At 40.6% G+C, this 11954-nt stretch overlaps 1 protein-coding gene across 1 annotated transcript; it reads left to right on the top strand.

Moving 5' to 3' along the window:
- Window positions 1-1082: 1082 nt before the first annotated feature.
- Window positions 1083-11739, top strand: LOC125508040 (uncharacterized). Its single transcript, XM_048672595.2, has 17 exons — window positions 1083-1299; window positions 1442-1515; window positions 2193-2258; window positions 2384-2455; window positions 3044-3116; window positions 4235-4272; window positions 4355-4468; window positions 8352-8471; window positions 8557-8637; window positions 8727-8795; window positions 8885-8962; window positions 9069-9233; window positions 9687-9794; window positions 9878-9946; window positions 10062-10124; window positions 10219-10337; window positions 10494-11739. The coding sequence occupies exons 1-17, from the start codon at window positions 1146-1148 to the stop codon at window positions 11245-11247; spliced, it is 2217 nt and encodes a 738-aa protein (XP_048528552.2). The 5' UTR covers window positions 1083-1145; the 3' UTR covers window positions 11248-11739.
- The last annotated feature ends 215 nt before the right edge of the window (window positions 11740-11954 follow it).

The following is an 11954-nucleotide window of genomic DNA, read 5'->3' as shown; positions in this document are numbered from 1 at the left end:
AATAAAAAAGGAAATACAATTAACAACTACCTGGGTGACTTACTCGTGGTGTGCGTGCATTATTCCATAGTTGGATGAAGCCCGCCATATGGCGGCTCCATTCGAAACTATTTCGCCCATATGCCTCTCTGAATAGGCACATATTCACATATTCATTGTGTCCTTTGTTGTTGTATAAATAGAAGGAATGGAGTTTAGACAATGTATATTTCTCTTGTTCGTTACACTTCAACCTTTTTTTTGACAGTGAAAAAAGTTTTCATTTAAACACTGGACCCAACAATATCACTGGCTACCAGAACAGAAACAAACTCCAGCACAAACTCACCCCAAACAACAGGGCCTCAACCAAACTATAATCATACCTCGCAAGAACATGCGCTGCACTATTACACATACGACGGCAGTGCTGAAAATGAAAGCACTCAAAAGACATAAAAACAGCAACTCCTTGCTTTAATACAGTACGAACATCTCTCATTCTTTTTTTAATCTACAAACATCTCTCATTCTGAACTAAAAAAAAGAACATATCTCATTCTTTGCTATAAAAGAAAAAACAAAAGAACGGAGGCCTACAGCGGGGACGGGCCGGACAGGTACGCTTTCCAATAGGCTGGGCCGCGCGGGCCCTGTTGGTTATAAGGCTGATCATAATGGGCAAAAACATAAGCTAGTAACGTACACATTTTTCTAGACTATGTTACTACCTTCATAGTAGGTAGAAATATCTATATAGTGTCATGCAACGATATATTTATTAGGTTATAGACTTATTGTTTTTTAAGTATGTGATATTCCGGTAACTTAGCTAGTTACTATAAACACCTCTTTCTTCATTAAATATGTGCCATATAAGCAAAGTTGTATTGAAATATGTGATGTTACTCCTAAATTCCTCCCCATTTTGACCAGCCTAAAACCACAGTCGTCTCTCTCTGAGTGAGAGAAAAGGCGAACCGATAATTCGGGGGAAATATAAAGGGGAAAAGAGAAAGCTCCGTGCACTCTGTTTTGCGTCTCGTCTCGGGCTCTCGGCTGAAGAAGAGAAGAACCAAAAATGGTACTACTCGGAACTCACACCCCGAGCCCGTGAATTTCCGTCGCGTTCCTCGATTCCTTCCGCGCAGGCGCGGCCGGGTTCGATGCCGCGCGGCGCCGGCGGTCCGCCCGGTCGTCGCGGCGCCCGGTTCGGTGCAGGTTTTGCCGAGATGACCTCGTCTCTGATTTTGTTTTTGTTTTTTTCCTGGGGATTTCAGGACAGGAGGGCGGCGTCGCAAGGGGATTACGACGAGCAAGGTGAGGCTGCTGGGCTTATTTGTGTTTCGCGCAGTCTGCTGCGGAGAAGCCGAGCGAATTTGTTCTGGGATTTTGGGATCTGATTCTGGGCGTGCCTGTGCACTTGCGCTGCGCATTGAATGACGTGCTGGTATGTGTGCAGACCGGCGGGTGAAAGGCGCCGAGGTGTTCGTCGGCGGGCTGCCGCGGTCGGCGACGGAGGGGACACTCCGAGAGGTTGGTTTTGTCTACAGCCGCCAACACCCACTTGTGTATGAGGTGTTGCTTGTTGGTGTCATTCAGGAATGGTGTACTGCGCAAGGACAGACTATTACCTCAAGTGCTTGCATCTCCGATGTGATTTGTAGAAGCCATGTTTAGGAACAGTATATTGTCAGCTGAATAACTGTCTGGTAGCATTATATATTCCACCGTTTCGCATTGTTTATCTCCAGCTATAGTTTTCTGCAATCCAACAGGGGGTGACCAGCTGGTTTGTAGGTTAATCTGAAAACCTGCTAATGGCACGGTTTACTCGCCCATTTTAGATGTGGATGTTGTGTAAGACATGCCAACCAAATCAAATGTATTGGCACACCTAAATCATGTTTTGTATCTACCAGAAGCTTAACTGGTTCTGTAATTTTTGGACGTGGCTTGGTAAATCTGTCTGCAGGCAATATTGTCGTGCTCTAGCTAGTAATAACAGAAATATGTAGTACTACAATGGCTAGAAATTTCGCTTAATTATTGGTCATTGGACTGCTGAGCTTTAAGTATATTTTATCCATTGTAAATTAATAATAGTCACATAATTGATTCGTTAACTTTCATCTATTCATGTAAAAAAGGGTGTTTTTTTTTCATTTCTTCTGGTTGCCACATACTCGTTGGACTGACCATTTCATGAGCAGATATTTTCTACTTGTGGTGAGATTGTTGACTTGCGCATAATGAAGGATCAGAATGGTGTTTCCAAGGTCTGGTTTTATTGCAACTCTTATGACATTGCAATAAATGTTTCGATTCTTCAGACATAGTAATATACTATCGAGTAACTTTTATCACGAATTTTATCAACATTAATTTTCCCAAACTTCCTCAGGGATTTGGATTTGTGAGATTTGCAGAAAGGGAGTGTGCTTATATTGCTAAAAGGCAAAAGAATGGGATTGAGGCAAGAGCACCAAACTTCTTTTTAGTTGCTGTAGAAATTTCCATATCACACATTATATGTACATATGTTTTAAAACTTTCTAATCCCCCATTTCCTCAAATCTCAAGTAGAATCTAGGAAATAATCAACTGTTATCTTTACTATAAGAGTACTTTTTCAATGATATACTATAAGGAACTAGACATGATTGCAAATAAATTGGTGACACCCACCAACCTGCTTTTTATTGTGGCTGAAATGGCTAAATTTAGAGGTTAGTGAGGTAAATTCCTTCAATTACATGACCAGAAAAGAAATTTCAAGTTAGTTATTATACACTCCACCTATCAGTATCATAAATTTGCATGCATTACTAGTTCTTAATAGCTCTGTTAGTCATTATACTTATTTAATGAGCTGTTTATATCCTTATCAATATCATAAAAATGTTGTCACAAGTTCACCTTTTCTTCCCTTTGTAGTTTTGTGTTGAGTTGAGAGAGAAAGACGCTAGCTTTCTTATTCAGTATCATGGAATTAAACATCTTTATTACATCACATATATTAATCTTGACATGAATAATATATTTGTTGTTTGTTCTCTACTAGCTTCAAGGAAAGCGACTAGCTGTTGATCTTTCTTTGGATCAAGATACACTCTTCTTTGGAAATCTTTGCAAAGGTAAGCTTCACTCAGAAAGAACCTTCATAATCAGAATGCAGAAAATTTCCGAAAGCATTTGATCCATCAGATTAGTGCTTGATCTTCTACTTAATAGTTCGAGACCTAAATGAAGGAATGGAAACAGCTGCAAGATCCGCTTACTTCTTTCTCCTAGTCAGCTCTTATCTCATATTGCCCACAAGCTGTTCACAATTGCCCAACCAGAGATATCTATTAGAAGTATGAAAGAACAAATACTAAAAATTATCATGGCGAAGTTCTACTATTCTTTTTTACTGTAAGACCTTTTTTTTTTTTGGTGCAACAGCTGATCACTCCCCCCCCCTCCCCCCCCCCCCCCTTTCTTTTTAAAGATTGGCATTCTGTGTCCAATATCTTGATCGAAGTATGGAGGTCAAAATAAATAGAATAACAATAAATACGGAAACAAAAACCACATGACTATAAAGTTGATGAAATTGATACCGAGGTCAGATTCTCTACTATAAAAAGAGATACAGTTGATGAAAAGACCAAGCTATCAAGTCCAACCTCTGTTTTCATTAAAAGAAGGGAAATATTGTTTTCCGTCCTCAACTATTACATGAATGTAGCTTTCACCCCTGAACTCTAAAACCACTCAAAGCTGGTCGCTCTACTATCATTACAGGGCAATTTTCATCCCTTGGAGCAGTTGGCCTTTTGAAAGCGGTTTTGAGTAATGTGGCTCTGACGTGTAGGTGTAGGCCACATCATCACCACGTGTCTACCATGTCACAAATACATGGTGTTGTGGCTGATATGTAGGCGCACGTCATCCAAAACCGCCTTGGAAGGGACAAAACCGCTTTGAGAGATGAAAATTGGACGGTGTGGATAGTTGAGAGACCGACTTTGGGCGGTTTTAGAATACAAGGATGAAAGCTACACTCAGACAATAGTTGAGGGGTGGAAAACACCCATTCTAAATTTTAGATATATATTGGGTCTGACAAACTTTTGACTTGTACTGTGAACAGTTGTTCTTGACAAAATTTCTTGTTAAAATGTTGGTTTATGAGAACTTTCTTATGAAAAAACCGCATGTATATTATCACCTAAATTCTTATCATTGCGCTATCTATTTCTTTTGTCAGAATGGAGTGCTGAAGAATTTGAAGAATTGATTCATAAGGTAGAACATGTTTCCTTTTATTTTATGTTTCAAGAAAGATCACTGGGATATACAATTAGTGATACAATTCTTTGACCTTCAGACATTCAAAGATGTCATATCAGTTGACCTTGCAACGGCTTCAAATCTTGATTCTTCAACGAGCAAAAGGCGTCTAAATCGAGGCTTTGCGTTTGTGCGATTTTCTTCTCATGGAGTAAGTATCTATTCTTTATTCTGTGCTAGGAAATCCGTTTTTGGTTAACTTCATCATCCAGTGCATTCTATTGTGGAAGTCATGACCTGATAGTTTCTTTATCGAACATGACCTGATAAGGTGGGTTTGAATTTTTTCTGTTGTTTAGTATTTTCCAATTATAAATTATAACTATTTAAAGGTGCATATAAATCAGCTACTTTTCATACCTTCTTGACTTTGAGATTATGTGTATATTTTTTTAACATCTTTCCTAGCTCCTAGTTTACTATAGTTGACCATAGCCTTGTCGGTTGATTTATCTTGCAGGACTTGACCAATATTATTGCCTCTCAATTTTATAAACAATCTTATTGGATGAAACCATCTTATGTCTATATCAGAAATTCAGAATATGTGACTAGATTCTATTGATTCTTCTGCTTATCTGTTGGTGCTGCACAGTGATTCTGCACTTTATTGCTTGCCATAAATCTGTCTATCTAGCAAAATAAGTTCATCAGACAGTCCATCATTACATGCTCAAGTAATCGCATATCCTTAGTGCTGCTACCTCAGTTTAGGAAGCTAGACAATGAATTGACACCAAGTTACCAACATACCTTTGTTCTGCTGACAAGCAGCCCATCTCTTGGAGTCATATACTCAGTATTGGTTATGAACTTTTATGACGTAACATATTTTCTCATCCTTTTCTCTTATATGACTGATTAACATTGCAAAGGACAATCTTCTGTGCTCAACTTTTTGCGTATGAAAATGTTCCCCATACATTCCGGATCTGCAGAAGATATGAAAACCAAAGCAAACAACTTTATACTTCTGAAGGTGTTGCCCGTATTTAATGTCTCCTACAAATCTTTGTTCGGCATACTTGTAAAGAAATATCAGAATTGCAGATATGCCGCTTTCGATTCACATATACCTCCAATCTTTGATCAATCTCCAATCTTCACAAGGATTTCTATCCACTACACTAGTTCCTTTACAGAGTGCAGGAGACAGATATGGCGGCATATCATTCCTATATACGTATTATATTATATTTATAAAGTTTAGAGCTGGTAGTGAGTCCACTCCTCTTTCTCCACTTCTACTCGCATGGAGGACCAACATCCTTGCAAAGAGCACAAATACACAAATACACTCATACTCGCATGTGGGACCAGCACTCTTGCAAAAAGTACAAACAACATGTACAGTCTTACTCAAAATGTTGTGCCCCCCCCCCCCCCCCCCCCCCCAATTTCAAAATTTGAAACAACTTCTCGCTCAAATCTTGTGATGGCCCTCGCATAGCCATTTCAGTTGCTCTGGTTCATCACCGCCCACAACCCCTCGACTTTTCATTCTCATTTTTTTCGTCGGAACCACAAAATGGTTGTAAGAAACCGACACTCTTCCGATGATCTCCAATGCTGGTGACCTAACTCGATATTTTTGGTGGTTTCGTACCAACGCACGGGCATAGTGCTAATTTTTATGTTAATCCCTAATCCTCTCTGATTAAGTAGATGACCTATTGTGACAATTGCTACATCTGACGAGACATTGCATGCAAGGAGGGTATATTAGTGAGTTATACACCAAAAGAATAATTTACACCTTTGCTTAAAATTTCTGGGTGCAGCATCTCTGTAATGGGTCTCACGGATCCCACCTGTATATATATTACCCAAAGTGACCAATGGTTAAGTAGTTACAACTTACAAGGTCAGCTGCAAGCTGCAAGGAGAGGTAGTCAAGCCAAGACTTGGCTGACACCTTATCCACCGGGTTTTTAAACCGATGCAACCAGAGGTCTAGATCATTTACAGATGTTTGTGACGGTTACAGCGGCAGTATGGTTCTCATTTTTGAAGATGGTGAGCAGCGCTTCAGGCCAGACGCAAGGGTCTAGGCCAGCAGGAGTAGCAGTGAGCCAAAGGTCTTGAAATCTTCCTGTAGTTTGTAAACCGAGCAGATCCCAGACTCTGGTGGCAGCCGGGCAAGAGACAAACAGGTGTAGAGTGTCTTTGGACCGGAGCAATGCGGGCAGTGAGCATCAGGTGCGATATGTTTGTGGAACAGGTTTGCTCGTGTATTTTAGTCTCCCTCTGATAACAGCCAGGCCAATATCTTGATCTTGCTCGGGTTTCTAAAATGCCAAATTAAGTCAGCATGATCATCTTCCACTACTTCCTGCATTAATATGTCGTAGACAGCCTCGGAGGAGAAGCTGGGGCTATGCACAAGGAAGCGCTCATCTGGACTGTCCGACAGCTGGAAATCCTGTAACAACAAAGACAGAGCAACAAGCTCGCTCGAGGCAGCGTTGGTTAGCCGGTTCATGAGGTCGTAAGTAGCCCGTAAAGCATGATGTGCACAACTAGGACGTGTGTGTTTGTGGAGTGGGAGTAGAGGTTTGGGAAAGCTTTTGCTAGAGGTTTGTTGGTGGGTCAAGTGTCATGCCAAAAGAACGTTTTCTGGCCATTGTTTGAGATCACGAAAGTTATGTCTAGAAGCTTTGGTAGCTGGGTTTGGATAGCTTTGTTAGGAAGGAGGGTTTTGGGCAGGAAGCTATTTGTGGTAGGCTAGAGAGGTGTTGTTGCTTGATCCAGTAGATCCAGGGTAGCTGAGGTTCAGTGGTGTCTGTAGGCAAATTTCATTAGGAGACAGTTGTTTTGTGTAGCTAGATCTTTGATACCAAGACCACAAAACTTTTTGCCTTTTCGGCTGCTGAAGAGACTTGCTCGGGGGCGCAATGTTTGATTGCGTGGAATTTATGGAGTTTCAGTCACCTTGACAACAGGAATGACAATAAGTCCTTCAGTTCCCTCTTCCTCTTCTATCAGTAACTGATATCTGAAGTATCTACTTCGTATTACGTATATTCTGTTCCAACTTCTGTCATATACTACCCCTAGCCTTGTCTTTCCGTTCAAATTTTTCGGACGCATATACTTGGTTCCATCAAAAGACATTAAAGCTAGCGAGCCACTCAGCTCCATGCTATGTTTTTAAAGCGTCCCTAAGGCGACGCCTAGGCGTCGAAGCGCTCCCCCTCCGCTTTGGAAAATCGACCGCTAGCGCCCAAAGCGCCCGCCTAGGCGCCAAAGCGCCCCCCCTCCCTAAGGCGGTAAGGTGTCGCCTTAAAAACATAGGCTCCATCTTTGTTTTTGGTCTTCATTTTTCTTCAGGGATCAAGGGTTTGGTCCTCTGATAGCATATGCAATCTATGGCGCTTCCATTACGTGCTGAATGTGTACTATGCCGTTGTCGCTATTTATTTTGGTTCACTCTTTCTTTAGAAACTGGGAGAACATGTGGTGGAATCAGAAGTCATGTATAGGTAGTACAGCTCCAATGTTTAATTCGAGTTTTAGCATCAGAAAGATGAGAACAAGTATGTAGGAATAAGGAATTGGAATATGGAAATCAGCATTTGATCTCATCTCTGCAAGTGATTGAATCATGCACTTCCTTGTTACTCATTTTATTCTGTAAACTGTTGTCCCCTCTCTCTCCATCTCCTTCGTAATTTAACCCATCAGATACTTGCCAGTGACCAAGCCTTTCTGTTTTGGAAAGTCTGACAAGCTGATCCTTCATTCATTTCGCCATTTTCCTTAGCTTCATTTCTGCACAAATGTACTGCTCACAATCTTAAGCTGACATTGCATGCGGCGGAGTCTCACTTCTGACATTAATCATAGCTGCCAATTATGTGTATGTTTGTCAACATATTATGTTGGTTCGTCACTGATCTGAGATTATGCTACTGATATGTATGCAAAAGGGAAATATCTATATCATCACGGAGATGTTCTTTAGTCCATGTTATCTGAACAGATCATCTTCCTTTGATTCCTTTCCTCCTAAAACTATCGATCACACATCACAGGCTGCAGCACGTGTACTCCGTATTGGTTCCAGAACAGATTTTATGCTTGGTGGTATTTTGCATCCAGCAATAAATTGGGCTGAGAGGGAGTCTAATGTGGATGCTGATGAAATGGCCAAGGTAATTTCAATGGAGAACATTTCTTCTTAATTTCAGTATAGCTATTTTATGTTTTGATTGTGTTCTCTATTCTGGTGATACACAGATTAAGACTGCTTTTGTTGGTAATCTACCAGCAAATGCCAATGAGGAATATTTGAAAAAGCTTTTTGGACATTTTGGAGAGGTTTGTCTATCAACATGGCTATCACATATTTGCATTTACCAATCTTATCTGTGATGTTAATCCTAAAGTGACGTGTAATTGCTGATTAGGTAATTCGGGTTGCGGTCTCAAGAAAAGGACAATACCCAGTTGGATTCATTCACTTTGGCAGTCGTTCAGTAAGTAGTTGTGTAAATTCTGATATCATTTTAAGTTGTATAGCTCAAGTTATAACCAAGTAATTTACATTAATTTTAATTGATTGCAGGAGCTTGACAATGCAATAAAAGAAATGGATGGTAAAACTGTCAGCGGACCTAACCGAGGACCATCTTTCAAGATCCAGGCATGAATAGGAATACCATTTTTTTGGGCTATTTCTTGCTTCTTAATTTGTTTTTTTTCTGGTTTTGATTAGTCAAATTTAGCCGTGGTACTGTTCATCACAACAGGTTTCAGTTGCTCGACCTGCAGTAGAGAACGATAATAAGAGAAGTCGTGAAGAGGTGAAAACTAGAAGATCAAATGTATCAGGAGGCAAGCCAGATTATTCTCATGGCAGATACGGACATGATTTGATTGAACGGCAAACGAAAGCTCCAAGACTATCAAACAGGGTATGGGTGATACACCATATAATCATTTTGTACTAAAGCCAAGAAGTCAGATTTATTTGTACAACTGAGCTAGCTTTTGACTTGCTAAAGCTTTAGCTCACTTATATATCTGTCTAGTTGTCACAAGATCCATCGTATTAAGACTTGATATTGTGCTAATAGGTCTAATCTTTGGCTGATGCACGTTGTAGTACAATTGCTCTAAAATTGAAATGGTCATTAACCTGGCAGCTCTTGATGCTCTGATATAGTCTTGTCTGTTATTGAATCAGACGGTTGTTGTCTCTAAACGCCTATTATATTTCCATACAAAACAACATAAAGTATAAGATTTGACATCAATACTCGCAGCACGGTTCTTGTGTAGGAATAGAGGGAGTTGAATAAAATGCGTACTTCAGAAAGGAAAAAAGGTGGTATCTTTGTTGACATATTTGCGTTTTTATCCCCTAGGTGTCTGATGTCACTGATCCCTATGAAGCAGCTGTTAATTCACTACCTTCAGCCGTCAACGAACTCTTACTTCGTATTTTACGTCTTGGAATTGGCAGTCCATACGACGTAAGTAATTTGTTAGAAATGTTCCTATTTATCTTCGTTTTTTGAGGGTACGGAGCATCATCGTCCTGTATTTTTCTTCCCAGATTGACATCCATTGCATAAAGAGCCTCAGTGAGCTCCCTGAGTCAGGTGCTGTTGCCGTCCTTAATCAGGTGTGTAATTGTTTCACGTAGATGATCTCTGAGCTCTTACCTGAACTTTTCTTTTCCAAAAGCCTCTTACCTGGGCTTGAAATGGCACTATTAGTCTGATTAATTCTCGATGCAGTTTTTGATAACAGGTTCTGACAAACGCAATAAAGGAGAATATTTCCTTTCATTAATTGCTAAGGTTGTTACTTATCTTATTCAGCATCTCCCTTTTTCTTTCGTGGCTGTATTTTTAAGCAACTATGCATTCTAATGTATGGAGTTTTGACTTGCAGCGCAAGGTTGAGGCTTTTGGCGCAGCACAAATATTACAGGATACTACTTATTTGTCCAGAAATTCTGAAATACAAACCAAGCGATACCGGCACCAAGATTACGATTACACAGCATCCGGGTAGGCATCCTCGAGGGCAATGAGCAAAAGGACATTGGCATGATCCTGTTTCTCTTTTACGAGCTTAGTAGCTTCTCTGCTTGCATCCTTTTACTGGGTTGCTATTGCAAATATTTCATGTGAATATGTGATCATCGAGATCCATTTTATTTGCAGGAGCAGTAGATACAGCTCCCTAGGCGGTTATCCTTCCTCCTCTTATGTTGACGATCCAATTGTGTCTCAGTCAAGAAGATATGCCGAAGAAAGACCCGCTGTTGTAAGATACCCAGAGCCAAGACTGCGGCGAGAAGAAGTACTACTTGAACCACGACCAAATATTGGAAGGCAACTAGATCGAATATACACACAAGAACAGAGTTATAACGAAAGATCCGCACATGAAGCCAGGCAGGACACGGGAAGGCATCTAGATCGAAGAGACATACATGAGCATAGTTATAAGGAAAGGTCGGCACATGAACCCAGACAGGACACTGGAAGGCATCTAGATCGAAGATACACACAAGAACAGAGTTATAATGATAGATCAGCACATGAAACCAGGCAGGACACTGGAAGGCATCTAGATCGTAGAAACATACATGAGCAGAGTTATATTGAGAGATCAGCACATGAACCCAGACAGAACACCGGAAGGCATCTAGAGCGAAGATACACACAAGAACAGAGTTACATTGAAAGACCAGCCGAAGCTGTTCTCTCTAGGGAAAGAAGATTGGTATCTGCCACAGGGTACTCCACAAACATAGAACCAGAATTCAAGTCCAGGTCCTCTGCTGAATATTCTGCTGAACATCAGCAGATGAGGTTTGATCCCTACACAGGGGAGCCTTACAAGTTTGATCCCTTCACTGGGGAGCCCATCAGGCCAGAAGCAAGCCTGCGTCGCTCAGGAAGCTTATACTGACCGGATTGACTGAAGAAGCATGTTTCGGAATAAATCCCCGGCACCTCTCCGTGAAAAAAGCCAGTGTGCGCTTCACCTGGCTATGATTTGTGATACTACCTGACATTATGAAACACTCCTTCCGTTTCAAACATAAGGCGTATTAGGTTTTGTTAAGACAAGGCTCTGACCAAGAATTACTTTGTTAACATGTGGTTTATATGGCATAAAATTGGTAGCACTAGATTCTTATTCGAAAGTGTTTACTGATAATTTGTGATATTCTTTTTATCATGTATATAAACCACATATTAATGGGGCAACTCTTGGTCAAATCCTTGTTGTCTTGACGAAACCTAGTACGCCTCGTATTATGAAACGGAGGTGCGAGAGCACTGGAGTGTGTTTTATGATTTCGTGACCCCTTCTGACATTTTTAGTATGCACCAGCACAAATGCTACAATCTAAATTGTTAGTACTCTATCAGCAATTGTCACAAACTTTCTTTTTTCTACTCTGGCTTTGGATGCTGGCTACTCTGGCTTTCTCATGTTTACTCATCAAAAGCATGCCAAGCAAGATAACCGATTGACCAGATGGCAAGAAAAGTGGAAATCTGAGGCTTGCTAATACCACTTTCTTTTCTTCTACTACTTGATGGCTACTTCACTTGATTGCTTAATGATGATACCCTTTGCTACTTTGCTTGACTTGAGTTAATGTACTG

The sequence above is a fragment of the Triticum urartu genome, chromosome 5A (genome assembly GCF_056163025.1).
Source record: "Triticum urartu cultivar PI428250 chromosome 5A, HENAU_Tu73, whole genome shotgun sequence".
NCBI lineage: Eukaryota > Viridiplantae > Streptophyta > Magnoliopsida > Poales > Poaceae > Triticum > Triticum urartu.
This window is presented reverse-complemented; position numbering and strand designations above follow the sequence as displayed.

What these genes read in the sequence shown, in the direction of transcription:
- LOC125508040 (XM_048672595.2), top strand. Translation starts at nt 1,146, where the DNA reads ATGCCGCGCGGCGCCGGCGGTCCGCCCGGTCGTCGCGGCGCCCGGTTC. An exon ending in ATCAGAATGGTGTTTCCAAG is followed by an intron (nt 2,259 to 2,383) that starts GTCTGGTTTTAT and finishes AAACTTCCTCAG; the next exon opens with GGATTTGGATTTGTGAGATT. An exon ending in GACCATCTTTCAAGATCCAG is followed by an intron (nt 8,963 to 9,068) that starts GCATGAATAGGA and finishes TCATCACAACAG; the next exon opens with GTTTCAGTTGCTCGACCTGC.